The following is a 21,733-nucleotide window of genomic DNA, read 5'->3' as shown; positions in this document are numbered from 1 at the left end:
TTGTATTAGTGGATTGTGTTCATTGTTCTTTTATTTGTTCTATTGTAAAGTAGCCAGGATGTAACAAGCATGTTACACCGTAGTACTTCCTTTCAGTGGTGGTGGGATTGTATACTTGTGAGGCAAGAGGCTATGCTGATGGTAGCAGTGTTGTTAGTAGCAGTACTGCTGGTAGTGTCTCCCAAGTCAGACAGGCTTTTGCTGAGGAGCCAAATTCAATGTGCCAAGCAACTACTGAGCAGTAGCAAGGGTCTAGAGAATATATGACACTGGGGCAGGATCTCAGTGGCACCATAGCTAACACTTGTTAGTACTGCACAGAAGGAGACACCAGTAAACAACCTTTGAATGTCTTTTACCATGGAAACCTACTGATGAGACAATCCAAAATGAAACGAGATGGTGCCAGAAAATGAGACTACTGGGTCAGACATCACCCGGTGAGCTCCCAGAGAAGAGCAGAGGACAAGTGCGTGTAGCACTGTGACTAATGATGCAACTGGGCTCATGCCAAAAAGATGTTCAATAGTTGGTGTGCTCAGAGGTGAAAAGAAAATCTGAAGCTTCACAACACATACTATAGGAGCATGGAATGTGAGAAGCATGAATCAGGGGAAGCCAGACATTGTAAAACAAATGGAACGTATAAATGTTGCAGTTCTTGGGATGACTGAGCTAAAAAGGAAGAGAACAGAACATTTTTAGTCAGGAAATTACATATTGTTTTACTCAGGAAATGAAAATCTAAGAAGAAATGGGGTGTCATTATAGTGAGGAGAGATGTAACAAAAGCTGCCAGGAAATGTAATGCAAAGTATCACTGAATACTATCATTGAGACTTCATGGAAAACCCACCATTATATCTGTGATCCAAGTGTATGCTGTAATTGCAGGGGGAGAAGAGGAAGAAATTGAAAGACTGTACTGGAATCTAGGAGGAAATTGATCACCACCAAAACAGGACATGCTGATAATCATAGGCAACTGGAACACAAAAGTAGGAAACAAAGCAAAGCAAAACACTTTTGGAGTATTTGGCCTAAAATCAACATAGATATACAAGGAAAGCGACTAATCGAATTTTGTGGGGCCAATGGTTTTTCAATAACAAACATATTCTACAGGCAACCAAATAACTACTGTACATGGACATCACCTCAAGATCAATACAGAAATCAGACAGACAGATTATATAATTGGAAGCAGAATGGGGAAAGCAAAGAGAAATTTAAACTAAGACTGGGGTTTCTATATGATCATCAGGGAAACCCAATGAATGATTGAGAAGAAATAGAAACTATACACTGAAGAACTATATAAAAGAGATGAAAGGATGACAGACTCATTCAAGACAAACCTACAATTTTAAAAAGAGAAATGGAAGCTGCACTCAGATCACTTGGGAGAAATAAATAACCAGGAAGTGATAGCATACCAGTAGAGCTACAGAGTCTCAATCTAGCCTAGTTCTAACTAATACCTGTCAACAAATATGGAAAACAAAAGAATGATCCACAGACTGGAAATGCTCAATATACATTCCAGTCCCTGAGAAAAGGAACAACAGGGATTTCAGTAACCACAGGTCTATTGTATTAATGTACTATGGAAGCAATTTGATGCTCAGAATTTTACAGTGAAGATTTCTACCACAAGGGAAGCAAGACATTTTGCATTTTATCAGTCTATCTGTTTATCTTGCATACTGATCATATATAAAACTGCATTGCACTCAGACTAAGGAGGTGTAAAGTTGGAGGAAGGAACACCAGCAATTTAAGATAGGTAGATGACACCTACTACTAGCAGAAAGTAGCAAAGACTTGGAATGACTACTGAAGACAGTTCAGTAAGAAAGTGGAAAGGCAGCTTACGCTGAAAGCCACACGACAAACAACAAATGGTGTATGTGCTTGTGGCACACGCGCCGCATGCTGCTGCATACATAAGCCCCGTTATTTTCAATGGGGCTCAAGCATACATGGAATTTGCCTTACACGGGGAGTCTGGAACACATCCCCCACGTAATGCAAGGGCACACTGTAATGACTACAGGTGATTTACATAACCTTAAAGCAGACTGTGAAGACATTGAGATAATAAAAAATCTATACCTTAGTTTAGTGATTAATCAGAATGGAGAATGCAGTCAAGAAATTAGAAGAAGACTAGGAGTTGGAAGGGCAGCTATGAAGGAATTAGACAAGACCCAGAAGTGTAAAGATACATAATTGAATATGAAAGTTAGGCTTGTCCTTGCCATTATGTTTCTATGTATGACTAGCTGTAAATGGCCCGTGTTGCTGTGGTTCAGTCTGGTTAAATGGAAAAGAAAGAAAAGAGAAAGCGCACATTTCTGAAATATTTAATTTCACAATGCTTGTGGGTATTCCATATTTTTTGTTGTTTCATTGTTCATGTAGATTTAGAGATTGTCTGGTTTGCCTACTCTAGAACACGCAACATATAATTGTCCATGTGAGAAGCAATCCATATCTAGATCTAAACTGCACAATTCTAAAGATTGGCCCTGAGCTTTATTGAAGGTGATTGCAAACACCAATCGAATATTTAGTATAGCGTGTGTTGCTGTTACATCCAACAGATGGTGCTGTTTTAAAAAAAACTTATTTTTACCTGTCACAGGTGTGACATGTATATAATAGTAGGTATATGTATATAAAAACATGCATTTTGAATGGAACTTTGTGTCAAAATGTTAAAGTAATTGGTGAAGAACTTTTGGAGATTAAAGATTTTGAACAAACAAACATTTACATTTTTATTTATATAGATTGTGAAAGCTGGACAGTGGAGAAAGCTGATAGGAAGAAAATTAACTCATTTGAAATGTAGTGTTGGAGAGGAGTTCTATGGATTCCATGGATTGCTAAAAAAAAAACCCCAAATGAATGGGTCTTAAAGCAAATAAAGCCTGAACTGTTCTTAAAAGCAAGATGACTAAACTGAGCCTTTAATACTTTGGACATATCAAGAGAAGACATGGTTCATTGGAAAAGATAATGATGGTAAGGCAGGAGGAGGAGGAGAAGACCACATTTCAGATGGATAGGGTCAGTCAAGGAAGCACCAGCCCTGAGCTTACAAGACTGTTGATAATAGGGTAGAAGTCTCTCATATATAGGGCCACTGTAAGTCAAAGTCAATTTGACAGCAGTTAACGACAAATAAGCATGCTATTCCTTAATGACTGATGTCTTAAGACTACTAGTTTTTTTTTTTCCTGCAGTCCAAAGACTTGCAGGAATCTCAGTGAAGCACAACCCCCCTTAGAGTTTTCTGTGGTGCTATTCTTTTCTTCCTTATCTTAACTGATAAGGATCTTGGCATTGACTCATTGGGAGCTTCATCTTTGCTGTGTCTGCCCTGGCCTGGTCTGTGGGATCTGGACCTTTGTCCAGATTGACCTATCCTGTTAGTACCCAACTTTGGTTTAACCAGAGCTAGTTCACCAAAACTTGGACTTGGACCTATTGATCACTTCTTGGTAAGTGAAGTGCTCCCCCATTCTGCAGCCTGGTATACTAAATCCTGTATTCAACAGGACCATTGGCTTGGAACAATACAAAGAATCCCCTTTCTGCTGCCACCCAGTTGTAAAAATAAATAAATACAATGAATATATCCACACCTGAATTCTCTGGGCTGCAAAAGTACTGGTTCAGATAGTGTGTTAAGTCTATTGCTGTAGGGTGTGGAATTGGGCTAAATGTACACCCCCCCCCCCGGGCACTTCTGTAGCCTTCATATCTCCAGCTTCCTGTACAGTTCTTTTTCTGCCCTCCAAAGAGTATGTGAATTACTTCTGCTAAAGGAGCAGTGATTCATCTTTTAAACAGGTTGCAGAAGCTCCTGCATAGTTCAACATTAAAAATAACCCATTGTTGTTCAAAATCAGAAATGGAACTTCTGGCTACCTCCAGTTTCTTCTTTTTCTGTTTTTGGGACAGTCTCTGTGGTCCCCAGAAGGTCCCAAAGGCAGAAACGTGATCCCCCGATCTATCATTGTTGCTTCCTCTGCCCTGCAAGTCTAGACTAAAGGAAGTTTGGAGCATCTTTGGCTGGCCAAATGATTTGATCTAAAACTTCCTTCACCTACATAGCAGAGAGAAAGGAACCATGGGAGCTGTAGTGCAAAATATCTGGAAGGCCAAAGGTCCTCTACTTCTGTTACAAATAGAGCAGAATGTGACTGAGGTTGAAGAAAATCAGACTGTTCCCCATTGGAACTTTATTTTGCCCCAGCTGAGCTTTGGTTTGTTAGAAGGACCATCACATCCTTATTTAGAACATGGAATAACAAGCCCCCAAGGACTATCCATAATTCCTCCTAAAACAAGAAAAAGAAGAGGAGTCTGATTTGGAATGATAGATCTATATTTGATCCATCTATTATGAAACCTGTACTTTTTATGTGGAATTTCTGAAGAAAAAACAGATGCATTTTTACTGTTAAACACCTAGATCTTGCAGAGAAGAATAATTCAAAGAAAATTGCATCTGAAATTACACAAAAGCATGTTGAATGATTACCCTGCTCAAGTCAGCTGAACAGGTAGTTCTTGCTTTACATCAACACATGCAAATAAATGTACCTCAATCATCCCAACATCAAACAGCTAGTTGCTTCTTCATTCCCTTTGAGCCTGATGTTCATGTATCTACATCCTCCAGTGACCAGTTCCCCAGTGTAAGCTGTTTTCCCTTCATCCTTGTGATCTGTCATATGTCATTGCATGGCCAACAAATGTATAACATCTGGATGAACTGTATTCTCCTTGGTCATTTGCTAAGTGGTTCATAACTACAAACAACAAGAAGTCCACTTTTACTTAGCAGATAGTCCATTATCCATAGCAAGACTTGACAATACATCTTAACTACAGTCAACATTGCTCAGAGAGAACACCGTGTGGAGAGCTGTTGCCAATCAGAGCAGGCAATGCTGGTCTTCCTGAACTAATAATTTGATCAGGATAAGGCACCTATCTACTGTATGTTCTGTATGCTGCAGGAGGCTGAGTTAGAACCTCTTTCAACATTTGGTCTGAATATTCAGCTATCAACAACAGGACTCTAAAGAATATTCAGAAAACAACTGAAATTGTGCAGAAGACTATTTTTGAAAGTTTTGCAGAAAGATGGAAAATGTGCAAACCATTTTGTAATCTTGTCAGCCGAGGTTTTTATTCTTGTGAGAATGAAATAAGTAAAGATCTACATCCTGAATCTGGAAGCTATTGCCAGATGTCCTTCCTAAAATTTCACCACTTAAATTCCTTCAAGAAAACAACAGTGGCTGTCAAACCCAGGAAACTATTAAAATAACTGTATACTGTGGTTGAACTGGAGAGGGTGATATTGGCTGCCATAATAGGTAGAAGTTGTCTGGGGTCATTCCTTTCAGATGATGCATCCAGGGGTTGAACCTGAGATGTTCTGTATGCAAAGCATGTGGTCCACTACTGAGCTCAGGGCATTCTCTGCTATGCTTTGTACCTAGTTTGTTTTCTCCTGCTCCAGTTTCTTCTTTTGCTTCTCATCTCATTGGGTCAACATCGTATAAAATCCCTCTGAGACCTCAGCCAGCATTATAGTATTACACCTTTAAAATATATTTCTGTTTTTAATTATTGCTGTGATATTTATGTTATATTTTCAGGTTAGAATTGGGCATATTGGGCATATTTAAGGCAATATTCTAAAAAATGAAGTTGGGAAACAGATTTGGATAAGGCATACAAAGTTCAAAGTGCAAGCAAATAATATGCAAAGGTTTATTGAGAAAGAACAGCAATCTTTGATGTGTGGTATAAGCAGCCTGATTGCTATTATTTTCTGGAACAGCCGTCTACACTGTAATTAATTGTGCATATTAATATTTTTGTTTTTCCCCCAGAGCTGCATTGGATCCTCATGTTCGGGATTGTATTCAGACTTATATTCGTGACTGGTTGATTGTGACCCGAAAGTAAGTTCCACATTTCTAATTGAAGAATTAACACATCAATTTCTTATTTATTTCTTTTTGTAAGATAAAAGTTTGTCATTTTAACTTGTGTAACTAAGAAAGACGTAGGATTCCTATCATTTCATAAGGTGTACATGTTGGATTCAGTTTGGAAAATGCTACAGGTAACCAATATAGTGAGAGCCAGCGTAGTGTAGTGGTTTGAGCTTTGGACTAAGCTCTGGAGATAAGGGTTTGATTCCCTGCTGAGCCATGGAAGCTCACTAAGTGACCATGGGTGAGTCACACACTCTCAGCCCCAGAAAACCCCATGATAGATTTACCTTAGTGTCACCATAAGTGAGAAATGACTTGAAGACACACAACAGCAACAAAACCAGTATAGTGGTATTTGCAGTTTGAGAAGTACTTAGACTTTTTTGTTACCAAGCTCTAGTACTGTAGTTCAGGGAAGTGGACTAGAGATCTCTAGGTGAGATTTTCAAATACCTCACCAACCTACAATCCACAGAATAGAGTTAAAGTAGTATTAAACTGTTTTGTTGCAGGTGGACATGTAGATGTAGATATATGTAAATGTAGGTGGATTGTCAGTCCCAGTATTGAGGTGCCAGTTCACAGAGAGGAATCAGTGTTGCATATTTTTGGTGGGCTCTTGTGAAGGCAAGTAACAAATATTAATTGGCAAGGCCAGCCCAGGACATTTTGCTTCTTGAGGCAGTACAGCAAATGGCACCCCTCTGGCTGCATAAAACCAGCCTAGCCTAGCCAAGTTATTTTGGCACATGAGTTAGAAACATAAGCATCACTTCCGATGGCAGTAAAATAGTGAATATTCAGAACTTGCTGTCTCACCCTGCCTAACTGCAGGCTCTGCAAAATGGCTTTCAGGCAGCCAGTTTATCTTAGCCTAATTTGAAACCTGGAAATAGCAAAAACTTCAGAGCTTACAAATGTGCTGTTTTACTTCAGTAATCAGAAAAAAGTCTTGGACATTATAACTTCATAATAAAACAACTCAGAGCTCTTTTCTTTCATGCAGTGTAATTAAGATTGTTGACTGGACAAGGTCGTGCTCAAGGAGAGCAGGCATGTCAAGGAAGGTGATTTCTGCTTTATGGCTTCATTTTTCATTCTCAGTTGACTGGCAAACAATTAAAATTCAAACAATTAAAATACAAACACCAGTGCATATAATTCATCTACTCCCAAAAATGTAATAAAAAAGTGTCTGTGTGATCAATAATTGCTTATTGTGGCATATTTGTTATGCAGGACAGCAAAGCATTTAGTCATCTAAGCTATTGCTTTAGAAAGAGACCTGAATAAATCACAAAAGTGTAACTTCGTGGACTGGTTGCAAAATGTATGTTCCACAGTGTAAAAATGAAAGTGACCCTGCTGAGAGGTGAGGGAACTTTTGACTTCCAGTTGTATTTACCTGGAAGACAGCCTGCTTGGATCATTTGCTCAAGGGCAAAATCTATTAGGTTACAGAATATTCTTTAAGATATAGAACTACAAGCACAAGCGCACATGAACTTGAGTTTGAAAGGGCTCAGATGGGCTACCCTATATCTAGGCCTGAACATGTATGATTAGTGGCCCAAAAGATCCTGTTGGCAGCCTTGGGAGAGCCAAACAAGGGAGCAAAGTTACCCAAAGTCTTGAGAGTTGGAGGGGGCAGCATGATGTAGTGACTGAAGCATTGGACTGCAACTCTGGAGACCAAGATTTGAATCCCTTTGTGTCCTTCAACCCATTTAGTTAGAGAAGGCTGTTGAGGAACTTTCTACATTGAAGAGACAGCAGGTCAGTCAATCAAACTATATAGACTCGTATATTAGAACACCCAATGTATTCTAATTGTTAATATATTTAACCTTTAAATCTACTAAGTCTGAGAAGAGAGCACCATAAATTAGTGGTCTGAATGTTGGACTAGAACTCTGAAGACCAGGTTCGAATTCCCACTCAGTCATGGAAACCTATTGGGTGACCTTGGGCAAGTCACACCCTCTCAGTTTCCAGAGGGAAGCAAAGGCTAACCTTGTGTGAACAAATCTTGCCAAGAAAATCCTTTAATAGTTCACCTAAGCTTCACCATAGGTCAGAAATGATTTGAAGGCACACAACAAGAATTAGGTAGAAGACAGGACTGGATAGAAGCTTAGTAGCAACAATAGCTTTCTTGTAGGTTCTTGAAAAGTCTGTGGGAAATGATATCTGATCAAATCTAGGAATCCATTGTAAGGGTGCCAGTGAGTCTCTTCTGTTCATAATGTTTACATCTGACCATTCCAAAGATCAAACTAAACATCCTGTGTGTGCCCACTGTTTTGTCCTATGGGGCTTGCCATATGCGTAAGCAAGCCTGCATATGGCACAGGAGTGCTTTAATTATGTCCCTGGGGGAAGCACCTTGTCTCTGGTTAAGAGCCGATGTCCGATGTGCTCTTTCTATATCAGCCGAAAGGAGATCAAGACCGGGGCAGGTGTTATTCAACCAGGTAAGGAGTAGTAGTAGTAGTAATAATAATAATAATAATAATAATAATAATTTTTATTTGTATTTTCCTGCCCCTCCCTGCGGATTGAGGCGGGATTACATCAACAAATTAACACAGTACAGATATAAAATACAATCAGTAATCATATCCTGATGCTCCTTCTGTTCAGGAATCCAATGAATTCTGATATTTATTCCTGTCCTCCAAATCCTGCATTTTGTTTGTGAGATAGTCATTCATTTGTTCTAACTCCTGTATGCAGGCCTCACGAGAATGACCCTGTTTAAGAGCTGCATTAGCTGTATTTTCTATATCTCCAATGTGGGCTGTCAGGACATTGAGCTTTGAGTTCACCGGCTCAAGGGCGAGTGCCCAGTCTTTTTACAAGTCCTGCACTAAATTTACACGAAACCTTCCCAGGAGGTCTGAAAATGATGGATCCAGGGTCCGGGGACTCTCACTCTTGCCTTCCTTCCCTCATGTCATCTCTGTGTCCTCACTTTGATTTTTTGGCTCTTTAAGAGATGAGCAGAAACCCAAAATTGCTTAATCTACTGTCCTTTTAGTTCCTTGTGTCAGATAGGTATTTTTGATCTTGAAAGTTGGGAGAAATTCACTCCAATTAATTGGTAAAAACTGAGATCTTACTTCTCAAGTTTTATGTATCCACCATGATCAATGGCTAGCCACGCTCCCTATCAATTACATAGTTTTGATTGTGCTGTTTTGGTAAATAATATACACAAAGTATCACCCTTTGAAAAGGAATATGTGCAGGAAGTGCCCTCCATACTTGGTGTTAGCTATAAACTGGATAACAGATATATTACCATAAAGTTATATTCCATATCAACATATGTTATATAAGCATGTTAGGATTGTGCTATTACATACATGTCATAATATTTCAGCCAAAGTTACTTATTTGCTGATAGTTCATTTTTAATTTGATCTTCTCTCTCTCCCTCTCTCTCTCTTTTTTTAACTGAAAACTGGTGGTTTTTTTTTAATTTACTGAAGAAACCAAGGAAATAATGAGGCATACACATTTGCAAAATGGGGATCTAGGAGAGATTACCACAAGACCCTTCAAAAGCAAACATTTGAATCTGATGTGCTGGACTACAGTGATTCAAATTACCAGGTATTCTTGGACACCTCCTGGACAAATAAGCAGTCTGAGCTGAACATGGGAGACTGTTAAATTGCTTTCATATCTACTGCTGTGCATACCGCATACCAAATATTTAGTGTGTCACTTGCTCCTTCCAGAATAAACCAGTAATATTCCATAAGAATGTTATATTATGTTCTATAAACCAATCAGTTGTAATTTTTAATATGAACCCATCAGCCCATTACTTTTAGTGTACAATGGGCCCATGGTATCCTCTGGGGTTTGGTTCCAAGATTCCCCGTGGATACCAAAATCCATGGATCCTCATGGGAAGCACACCTTTATCCACTAGTGCCAAGTTCCTCCTGCTAAAGTTGCTGGTATCCTATTGTTCCAACATCGAAAAGTACACATAATTCTTGAATATTTGTAGCGAGAGAAGGAATATGTGGTGCCATTTAATTTTTTTCCTGTTCAGTATTTGTTCATTGGTGCTGAGAATTTTTTTTCATAGGCATTGTCATTGCAATTAATTGAAAGAGAAGTATGGGGGGGAATGACTGAGAATTGTTAACATCTATGAACTGAAACGATTTTTCCTACTTCACCTCCTCTTGAATAGGCAAGTCCCAGGCATTTGAAGGTCCTTTGCGATGAGTCTAATAGAGCCACACTGACATCTGGGGACATTGACCTACGTAGCCTGCAACCAGATCCTTGTCTACCAAGTCTGCTACAGCATACTGGTGCAGAAGACTTGCAAAGGCAGAATGAAGAGGCACGGCGAAGCAACAGGCCTACAGAACTGTTTGCTCTGTATCCTAGTATAGATGAGGTGAGTTGTAAATCTGCATGCTTTGAAAAGATGTACTTCACAGCACATTAAAGTATTACCAAGAGGTCACTATAGAACAGAGTTAAGAAACATATGACCCTTCAGATGTTGTTGAACTGAAGTTCCCATTATCCCTAGGTAGCACAGCCAGTGGTGAGGGGCTGACAAGAGTTGATGTCCAGCAACATCTGGTGAACTGCACATTCCTCACCCCCACTTGAGAAGAAACTGCCTTCATGACTGAGCTTGTTTCAGACATGTTAATCTGTGCCCTAAGAATTCACTACTGGGCTTTGTTTGACATAGTTCTGCCTGTGCTGACATACCTACGACAGTGCCAGATGCTCCTACGATGTGTCTACTCTATTGTTGCTGTCATGTAGGCATGAAATGAATTTAAACAATTTTTCTCAGCAATTTTCCTAGTTGAGAAAGGTTGTCTTGACCCACTGAGACAGCATGTCAAAACAAACAAACAAAAAACAACAGTCAACTGTCATGAGATTTTTTTTTAAACAATTTGGGATCTTTTTTGTCAAAAATTTGTCAGTGCAAAAATCTAATTGCTTTTTATGCAACCCCCCCCCCCAAAAAAAAGAAGAAAACCTAACATTTTTGCATTGCAAAGAATGGGATTTATGTGCCAAACCCAATCTACATTCATTCGGGACCAATGAAAAAAATATATATTATATACTGAAAATGAAACCTTGTTATGGACTTGGTCTTACTTTACCATATTTGATATAGTAGATTTTAAGTGCAGGTCCCTGACTCCTTCTTTGGAACTGGGTGGGAGTGTGGGATAAGTTATGTATAAAACTTTGCATTCCTGATCTTGCTTGACAAAAATGCATGGTAGTGATTAATATGTGGCCTATAAATTCCATAAATAATAATTAATGTTGCTCCCACTATTCAAGGTGGGTGTATTGCTAGAATTGCTTGAAGAAGGATTTGGCAGAGTTGTGAATGAGAATATCTGCCATAGTATAGTTGTAGGCGATTTTAGGTTGCTGTTACTTGTGTATTATGTATTATAACAGGAGCATTTCAAATACTTTATTCAAAAGAAATAACTGCTCCCTAATGTGTTTAATTACAGGAAGATGCTGTGGAAATACGACCAGTTCCTGAATGCCCAAAGGAATATCTGGGGAATAGGATATTAGTGAAAATACAAACCCTGAAGTAAGTTTCTCTCCAATTTCTCTTTAACCTGGTGCATTTCAAGATTTGAACATAGTTGTATCATATGACCATTAGAGTCTGAGAGTAGATTAGAAAATGAGATAGGAGTTTCCTTAGAAAATAGAATGAATTATACAGTATATCTTCAGACTATAGACAGAAATGAAATTTCTTCCTCCTCTTCCTCCTCCTCATTATTACATTTAACTGTGTTCTACCTCCCCCTGCCCCAAGAGATGTAAGGCAGTTCCCTTATTTTATTTTTTGAAAAACATATAGGTAGAAAGCTAGCACAGTGGGTAGAGAATGAGTATGCAAGCTTTCTACTTGCAGAAAATATTCTTCATGGCATGGGAGCATTTTTAAAAAGTACAGATAGGTAAGTCTGAACTAGTTTCAAAATATTCTGTCAACTTTTGACTCTTCTACATTATTCCATCTTCAGATAAACATGTGTGTTCAGTCTGAGTCTCTTCAAGTCAGCACAAAGTCTATTTTAGTAGCATTTTGAAATGTGCTTCCCTCTTGCCTTTTGCAAGACTTGACTGTGTTTGGGATTCCTTTAAAAATTGGTTTGCAGTTGATTTTAGGTCACATCCATCCTCTAGTTCTCTTTGGGTGTGCAGGCCATAAAAGGAGAACCATCCTTATGAATTAAAGATCTGATTTTCATTAAGATAGCTGAATGTTATAAAACAAGGGAATATTGCTAGAATTTGCTGACACAAGTTTGAAGTGGATAAGTGAGGACTCTTCCAGATGGAGCAAATAGGTCGTGAGGTTGTCCTATTTGTTCCTGTGGTTCTCAGGGTTGTGTTTTTTTTTAACTAGCCAAATTTGTACCAGTTTAGTTCTTGGCATTTCTTGGCAATGACTACATAATTTTATTCTCACCCTTGAGTGGGTTTCTTTTTAATTCCACAACATATCAGAACAATATGTTCCATTTGCTTCATTTTTTAAAAGTTTTTAATTTTTTAAAAGTCACTTTGCTATAGTGCAGGAGTTCTCCAGCCTGCACTGGACTTCAGTGGCTTCTGTGGCATGTGTTCCAAGTACAAAACTTCAGCAGTGTGCACCTCAGGTCACACAAGCATGCCAACAGAAAGAGCCCTTCAGTTTATGGAGTGCAAAACTAGGGCCATTGCAAGCATTGTTGTCATCATCCTCATCATTGTTATCCTTATTCTTATGGAAGCATTATTAGTACACAGAAATAATATACAGAGTTAGCTAGGCAAAGCTAGCTTGGCCCCGTCTCCCAAGAACTTGAAGTCTAAAATAGTGCAGAAAACAACAGAGGAAGGGAGGTCAAGGCAGTGTGAAGAAGAAAACAAGCAATACAGTTACATGTACAGAGTAACCCTAAACCTTAATTTTTCTCCAGAAGTCCTGGTTATGACTTAATGATGCCAGTGAGCCAGTGTGGTGTAGTGTTTTGAGTGCAGGACTAGGGTTCTGAAGAGTGGGGTTTGATTCTTCTCTTGGCCATGGAAGCCCACTGAGTGACCTTGGGTGAGTCACACATTTTCAGGCCCAGAAAACCCTGTGATAGGTTCATCTTAAGGTTGTCACAAGTTGGAAACAACTTGAAGGCACATAGCAAATGCAACTATTTTATGGGTTACTGTAATATTTCATTATACTTCCATATTTTAAACAAGCTTAATTAATAAATAGTGCCCCCTGTTCTCCTTTACAGATTTGAGATAGAGATCGAACCTTTCTTTGCAACTTTAGCTCTCTATGATATAAAAGAAAGAAAGAAGGTAAGAGTGCAGCTGAATGTACTAAAGGTAATGGTGGGGGGACCCTGCTGTTGTTAATGCATTGGATAACAGCATTTTCCTTTTCATCTTAATATCATTTACATAGACTTAATCTCATTCACAATTAGGACTGTACTTTTGTTAGCTGTAGATATCTGTGGGAGACATGAAACTGCATGGAAAACTAACTGGTCTTAGTATATAGCAACATGGCATGGCAAACCTTTACCCATAGTCTGCAGTCAATTTCAAAAGCAATGTAACAGAGACAGGATACACTGTGTCTTGCTATGTGGCCAGAAGTGACAAGTAACCATGGACAGATTCCCATGTAATTTCCTGCATTCTGCAGTGCATTTGCAAATAGCTGCCCACATGATAAATGGCTGTTCATACCCACCCTATCTGAAATTCATGTGACTTGATATTTTCAAGCTATGTACTGTGTCAACCATTGTTTTAACCAATTTTTAAAATAAATTATATTATGCCTTCCTCTAAAAAAAAAGCACTCAAGGCAGCTGACAATAATGAAATAAAACAAAATCTTGATTGAACCATAATGAAGACAAATAATGAAAAATAAAACAGTGAAAGATCCAAATAATTTGGCCCTGTTTTGATAAACTGTAAGGTTTTGTGAAAAGCAAATTAACCAATATGCAATTTGTAATACTGAATTTACAAATTTCTAAAATATTTTAAAAGCCGTTTAAAGACGTGTATTGTCACATTTTGTGCAAGAGAGGTGAATGGAGGATAACTTGCTGACGTTTGAGAGTCTGTAAATTGATTTGTGAGACGTTTGCTGTGCTTTTTTGTTATTGCATTGTCCTGTGATGGTAATGTGGGGATGTGAGAGTGTCTGGGTTTAATCATGAAGGATTCTGTTACTCCACTGATTTAAAACGACCATTAATGTATTCACCTTTGCCCAGTTTCTGTCAGATATTGGCCACTCCTAGAAACCTCCAGGAGAAGAAAAATCATATTTTGGTGGGGGAAAAATATTTTCAGTATGTAAGAGCATTCCAGGGCAGCATTCATGGACTGTAAAAATAGGGTTAGCAGTTGGGTATGGCACCCAGCTTTACTATGCCTATCCCTGCTTGACAGCCAAAATCCAACAGAGGTCAGCAACTGTAAACTCATTGATTTCAGTGGTCTTACGTATGCTCAACTCTGACCTGTATTTAATCCTGTATTTATACTTTAACGGATATCCATAGCTAGTAAAATGCACACATGTATAATTATCACAGTATCAGCATATTACAAGTTGCATGCCAGCCCCTGCATGGAATGTGAAATGTATTTTTTTAAATTTCTTTTTAAGATCTCAGAAAATTTTCATTGTGATTTCAACTCTGAACAGTTGAAAGGGTTTTTGCGATCTCACACACCATATGTTGATTCCTCTAGTCTGGCAAGGTCTGCAGTATTTTCTGTAACATATCCCTCTCCCGATATCTACCTAGTAATGAAGGTAAGCCATGTTTATATCTTAATTATTGATTTTTAGTCACAAATACTTGCATAGGTCACATGTGTTAATGTCACAGTGTTAGGACTCTGCATTTTATTGAGATTAATTCTATCAGTTGCTTAAATTTTCTTGTTAACATCCCAACTTTAACATGATTTCTCCCCAGCTGGGAGTTTTGCATATTTTCAAAATACATGTTTGGCATGAAATAAATGCATCTGCTTGAATGTATGGACAAGTTTTGAAGATCCTAGATTTAAGGTTCTAGTGTATATCTCTTGTTCATTCCTTCTTCTGCAAAGTAAGACTGTAGAAACAACTGAGCAAATCATTTTGATAGAATAATGCATTTTAATGTGCTTTTTTCAATTGTGTACATTAACTGTGAAAAACACTTTAAAAACAGGTGACTGTACAATGAAACAGAAGTCTTAGCAAAATATGCTATTAAATTTCATGTTCTTTTCTTTTACTTGGGTCTTTTCTTTTGTGGTTGTAGATTGAAAAAGTCCTTCAACGAGGAGAAATTGGTGTTTGTGCGGAACCCTACATGGTTCTAAAAGAAAGTGATAGTGGAAAGGTAGGAATGAGATAATATGGATTTTTAAAACTGACAAAAGTGATATTGAAAAGGTTAGACCAAAAAAGCTTTATTTGTGTGTTCTTTTTCCAGACTCTAAATTCAGAGCTACACTGCTCTTTTGTTATTAGAAATAAAACTTACACTTACTTCTGAGTAAATCCTACTGGATTCAGTGGGGCTTCTTTTGTCTAAATATGTATTGCCAATTCAAGGTCCTTTTGATGACATTTAAATCCCTAAACAACTTGACACCTCAATACTTGATGGAATGTCTCCCCCAATATGTGCCTTCCCAAAGACTGAGGTCTACTGAGGCAATCTTCCTCTGTGCTCCATCAGTAAGGTCAATGCCCTGTATCAAAATGTGGGAGATGGCCTTCTTAGCTGTGGCACCCAGATTGTGGAATGCTCTCAGCTTAGAAACTCAGTTGGTGCCAATGGGAGCTAGGTTTGGAATCCTGCTATTATTTCCCCTCTGAGATCAGAGAAAATACATGGATGCCTCCACCTGCTGCTGATTTTCCCAGTTGGAAGGCAACATGGATGTGGAGGTGAAGAAAATGCCTGGAAAGGATCTGTGGAAGGGCATTCCTGAATCCATTGTGGGCCACTTCTGGTCACATTACAAGCTCATTGGGCCTGTGGACAGTGGGCTCTTTTCCAGTGGTTTAGGAAAATTTGCCTTTGTGAGGGTCAGACTTGATGACCAGGAAGATAATACAGTATTCGTTTTGTTTAGAAGGACAATGGAAAATATTAGTGATGCATAAGTCACTTGTGCTGGCGCAGTTTTCCATTATAATTCATTAGAAGGTGTTCCAGTGGCATTAACTGGAGGAAACTAAGAATAAGTAGAGGAATGAATGTGTGCATGTGCATGTTTGTCTATAAATTATCCATGTATTTATTTATTTATTTATTTACTTACATCCATATCCTCTTGTAGTCTGTTAATTTCTTTTTGTGCTTACTTTATAGACTAAAGAAAAGGTTGAAAAATTAAAAACACAAGCAGAGTCCTTTTGTCATCGTTTGGGATCATATCGCATGCCTTTCGCTTGGATTCCAATAAGTTTAGCAAGCTTCTTCAATATTTCAACACTTGAGAGAGATATAGCAGAGTTAGAAGTTTTAAATGGTAAACTTCATTATAGTCATGTAAATAACTGTTTTTGCACATTAGTTAATACAGGATGACATTTAATAACAATGTGATCAAGAAAATTATTTTGCTTTGGCTTCCAAATTATAAAGTAATTTGTACCCTCTACTAGTTCTAATCTCTCCATAGTTATATAACTAGGGGATTTCAATGAGTTATGCAGAAACTGAAACTTGGAAAAGTGTCACTGGATGGATGAGTCTGGGAATTATAGTTCAAAAGAGTAGCTTCGCAATAATCTGCTGAAAATGTATAAACTAGGAATACTAATGTTTCATTTTTTAAAAACTGAATCAAAGTAAAATGAATTTGAATTTTTATATTCTGAAGGCAAAGGGTCTTCTGGGGATAGGAAAACGATGACAATGCAAACCAGGAGATTATCTGAAAGAAGTCTTGGCACAGAAGATGTTCCTGGCATGATGAACTTCAAAGCCACCCCTCTAACAATGAACACATTTTATAAGCAGGTACAGTAAGTTATCATAGACTAGTGTCAATGAAATTTTAGATTTTGCCTCAGTAATACCCAACTTTACCCCCATCATCTGGTTGAAAGACCCTAAAGGGGCAGAAATAACACTAAAAAGTGTTAAATTGCAGGAACATTTTTGCCCCCTCACTTTTGACCTGGAATGTGTAGTATATAGCAAAAAGAAAACTTCATGAGAAAATTCTTAGACAATGGCATACTTGCTTAATAAATAACAAAACCAAAAATGTTAAGAATGTTATCATGACTACTGCAATCTCAGTTTTTATTATCTTGTTATCATCTCAGGCCAGCATTAAACTAACAGGATTTAGTAGCTGATAATATTAGAAATACGCGACTAGTTTGCAAAAGCTGTGGCTTTTAAAACAAGACATTGCATTCTGTGTATTCAGTTGAATTCTATAACATTTTTTTCATTGTAACATAAATCCCACATAATGCTTGTAGATATGTTTGGGATATTTGGCTCTTCCCTCTCTTATCCATAGCACTCTTCAGCAGAGAAAAATTGTTTGAAGACTTTTCAAGCACTCAATCCAGAGCATGCTTTTTGACTATTTCAAGGGATGTAGTCAGAGGGAGAAATTGCAAGTCTCCTCACATTAACTTCCATTCATGTACAAATGAAAGTCTAGTGTTGGATGCAACCTGGTGTACTTCTTTTTGATGAGGGTTTACTATATTTTTGTACTATATGACACAATCAAGTCAGTGAGCAGAAAAGCATAAACAAAGGTGCTCTAATTATAAGTGTATAAATGTGAACATTAAAGGTTTTGGCTCTTGGCCATAAATTCTCCGATTATTTCATGTCTTTCATATATAGTTAGAAGCAAAATAAGATAGAAAGATATAAACATACTTGTCATTAGAGCATTATCAAATATCTTGCTCTCTGCAGGAAGGAGATAAACTTAGTGATGAAGACTTATTCAAGTTTCTAGCTGATTCCAAGAGATCCTCTTCCTTGCAGAGAAGAGTTAAGTCTATACCAGGTAATTACATAGATATGACTAGATCCAGTCTAAAGCTTTTTATGCATTATTTGATTACAGACAATAACATCCTGCTTATCTGGTCTAACTAAATGTCAGCATGCAAGGGGATCTTGTAGCACCTTTGAGACTATCTGTGTGAAAGAAGTTGTGGCTTGAGACTTTTGTAGCATGTACCTCCTTGGATTTTTCTGGGTTTTGTTGGTTGTTGTCACCCTTGTGTCTACTTGTTCCATTATTGGGAGGGAGGGCTGCTTGTAGCTGTTTCTTGGATTTGCACTAGGGCGTCTTCCAAAAATGTTTTTTTTTAAATTGGAATATGGTTTGCTGAGCTGTTGCTGTAGTTTCAGGGACAAATTTTGACCTCTTATAATTAAAACATCCTAGAATTATCACATTACAATGCAAAAGTACCATTTCAGTGATGATCTATAGGTTTATAACTCTAAAAAAAATTAAGAGATAGAAAAATTAAAAGAAATGCACTTGAGGATGGGAATAAAATGTTGTAGACAGTGCTGGGAATTGCCAGGAAATTAATCCAGGACAATAAAAATGTTGTTTCTTGTGGGTTTTTCGTGGCCATGTTCTAGAAGAGTTTGTTCCTGACAGTTTGCCAGCATCTGTGGCTGGCATCTTCAGAGAATGCTGGCATGGAAATGAGTGGGGTATATACTGTATATACTGTGTGAAACTTGGGTTGGGAGGAGTGATTTCCATGTTAATATTGTTGTATTGTTCTGTTGCTGAATGGCAAGACATCAGGGTGGGACGATATGCAAAGAAGAATTGTGTCTGTTTTATTAGAGATCCATTGTCTGCTAGGAAAACCCCTGACCCTGAGTGGTTTTCATTTGCATTTGCATTTTTATGAAAAACACAAAAATCAAGACCCAGCAGCCTCAGTGAGCAAAGGTGAAATTGTTGTTCAGAGCCACTTCACTAACTAACTGTTGTTTACTTGTCTAAGAGTTGCCTTTCTGACCCCAGATCATCTCATTCCTTCTCCCTGAGTTGTCATTTTCCCCAATCTTCTGTATTGAACTGGGTCAGCAGGACCTACCCTCATGCAGAAGATGTAGATCAGTTTGTACTGAATAATACATGCTTTTTGGTGTAATGGGTTATTATTATTTCCCTCATCTTAGGCTGTGTACATGCTGGGCCCATATGTGAACAAGATCTTTATAAGCCTATCCATTTATTTGATTTTTGGATTTTCGTCTGTGTTGTTTTTAATGTTTCATTCTGCTTTCTTTTTGTAAAGGACTGCTTAAACTGGAGATCTTGCCTGCTTCAGAAGCCCTCACTTGTTGTCTCAGTCCAGAATTATTACAGGTGAAGCCCTTCCCAGAAACCCGCTGCCGTCCTCATAAAGAGATCCTGGAATTCCCAGTAAGAGAAGTTTACACTCCCCACACTGTGTACAGGTAAGAGAAAAAGGCATTGGAAAACACATTCTGTCTCTCTTACTAGATTCCAAACCACATACCTTGTTTCTAGATTGGTTTACAGCAAATATCATTACTTGGGCCTGCCATTGGCAACAGTTTGGAAACAACAGGGACTGAACAGACAGGCCAAAATAAATCTGCTTCGGATCATTTTTGGAGGTATGCTGTTTAAATGACACACACATCAAGAGGCTAGAAGCTGCGCCAAAGCTGCACTCCAGTCCTTAGGACTGGAGCATGGCTTTGGCATGGTTTCCGGCCTCTTAGGATGCATGCATCATTTAAACAACATACCTCCAAACTGCCCCAAAGCAGCTTTATTTTGGCTTGTTTGTTCAGGCCCAACAACTAGTTCAGTTTACAGTTTGGTAACAAGAAATGGTTCAGTTTAGTAACAAGAAATGACCAACAAACCCCATCTTACCTCCCAAGATTATAGAATTTTCAGTAGCTTTGTTGACTCACTATAATGCACAAAATATACAGTGTAAGGTTTCAAAGCATCACCTGCCACTTCACCAGACAAAGTTGTTCAAAATCAGACAGGAGAAGAAGAGTGGCAGTGTTAGAGCCACAGGCCTACATTTTGTCTCAGATGTTACTCCTTTTGTCCATTATCAGTGTAGGCAGAGGACGCTCCCAATCATCATCATCATCATCATCATCATCATCATCATCATCATCATAGTATTTATTTATAACCTGCCTCTCCCTGTGTTGGATCAAGGCAGGTAACAGCATATAAAAGAGAAAACAGTAAAATCAAAGGCACAGAAACAGTAGATAAAAGTGCACTAGACTCCAGATTCCCATTCCCTCCCCCCTCTAAAATTAACATTAAAAGCAATTCCCAAACAATGGGCAATAAAATCAGTCAAGAATGAATCAGTCCGAAGAGAACAATTTAAGCAAGTGGAGAGTGAGATTAGGGGATCAATTTGGGAAGGCCCGCCAGAAGAGATCTGTTTTTATTGCCTTCTTAAAGGCCTCCAAAGATGTTAGTTGGCGGATCTTGTCCAGCAGATCGTTCCAGATTCATGGCTATGTTTGTGCTGGGCAAACAACAGCAACCATTTTTTTCTTAGATTGTGCATACACAAGCAATCTAGGTGGCAGTTAAGAAGATATATTGAGTGTATTCAGATGTTTTAGGAAGTCAAGAGAAATCTGGCATGTTGAGGATGACCTGGCTAATTGCTCTTGTTTGCAGTGGAAGCAACTAAACAGGGGACTTCTGGACCTTGATTTGTTTGTGATGCCCCAACCAAGCAGGAGCCAATTTTCAGCCTTGTTTGTTTCCCCCAAATCCACTTGATTATAGTTTTGTTTTTCTTCCATCAAATAGAATCCTCACATAGCACTGGTCCTTTGAAGAAAATTAACTATTGTTGATGAGGGAGAAGAGAGTTTAAAATGTACTTGCATTCTTATTTCAAAACTAATACAAACTTTTATTACTTGTGTGTTTCCTATTTAATATTCTCCTCAGAAATCTTCTTTATGTGTACCCACAACGGCTGAATTTTGCAAACCGACTGGCTACAGGAAGAAATATTACTATTAAGATTCAGTTTATGTGCGGAGAAGATCCTTCCTGTGCAATGCCGGTATGATAGTTCATGTATATTTGAATGTATTGATTTATACAGAAGCATGCAAATCCATTTCCTGTTTCCCATCTAAAATTAACACCACCTCTTCGTACTGGAGGCTTCCAGTTACTTTTGGCCATGATCTGTATCTTCCAGAATGCAGATCTGATACTAACTAGGCAGTTTGCCACTCTGTTCTTTGATGAGATCAGTGTCATTTTAAAACTTAGATGCTCCAGTGCCATTCTTTTAATATATCTCTTTATAGAATGTCAAACTGAATTTCTGTATTTTAATATAATAGTAGAAATAATCTGATACTGATAGCAAATAAAACAAATGTTTCAAATGGGCAGTTAATACTGATTTAGAATAGTATAATTTCATAACTAAAAACTGTAAATCATTATGCTTTAGCTGGCTCTGTTTCATGACATTATGTTTTGTTATGTAGATCATCTTTGGAAAATCTACAGGTCCAGAATTTGTTCAAGAGATTTACACACCTGTTACATATCATAACAGGTAAGAGTGTCATTACTATCAGTAG

The 21,733-nt window shown here is 38.1% G+C and overlaps 1 protein-coding gene across 2 annotated transcripts in view; it reads left to right on the top strand.

Annotated features, from left to right (window-relative positions):
* The window catches only part of LOC149323631 (dedicator of cytokinesis protein 8-like), a 109,805-nt gene that overhangs the window by 22,819 nt on the left and 65,253 nt on the right, over window positions 1–21,733 (top strand). For both annotated transcript variants that reach the window (XM_089490278.1, XM_089490274.1), the window contains exons 4-16: window positions 5,922–5,993; window positions 9,524–9,647; window positions 10,243–10,455; window positions 11,561–11,646; window positions 13,349–13,415; window positions 14,752–14,901; window positions 15,401–15,481; window positions 16,463–16,622; window positions 16,977–17,116; window positions 18,044–18,137; window positions 19,405–19,567; window positions 21,081–21,198; window positions 21,638–21,708. In XM_089490278.1, the coding sequence (XP_089346404.1) occupies window positions 5,922–5,993; window positions 9,524–9,647; window positions 10,243–10,455; window positions 11,561–11,646; window positions 13,349–13,415; window positions 14,752–14,901; window positions 15,401–15,481; window positions 16,463–16,622; window positions 16,977–17,116; window positions 18,044–18,137; window positions 19,405–19,567; window positions 21,081–21,198; window positions 21,638–21,708 (1,539 nt within the window). The remainder of the gene's footprint in view (window positions 1–5,921; window positions 5,994–9,523; window positions 9,648–10,242; window positions 10,456–11,560; window positions 11,647–13,348; window positions 13,416–14,751; window positions 14,902–15,400; window positions 15,482–16,462; window positions 16,623–16,976; window positions 17,117–18,043; window positions 18,138–19,404; window positions 19,568–21,080; window positions 21,199–21,637; window positions 21,709–21,733) is intronic.

Source organism: Sceloporus occidentalis, unplaced genomic scaffold (assembly GCF_023333645.1).
Source record: "Sceloporus occidentalis isolate IW3139 unplaced genomic scaffold, rSceOcc1.0.p SCAF_1, whole genome shotgun sequence".
Classification (NCBI taxonomy): Eukaryota; Metazoa; Chordata; class Lepidosauria; order Squamata; family Phrynosomatidae; genus Sceloporus; species Sceloporus occidentalis.
The sequence above is the reverse complement of the archived record's forward strand: the minus strand, read 5'-3'. Positions and strand labels throughout refer to the sequence as shown.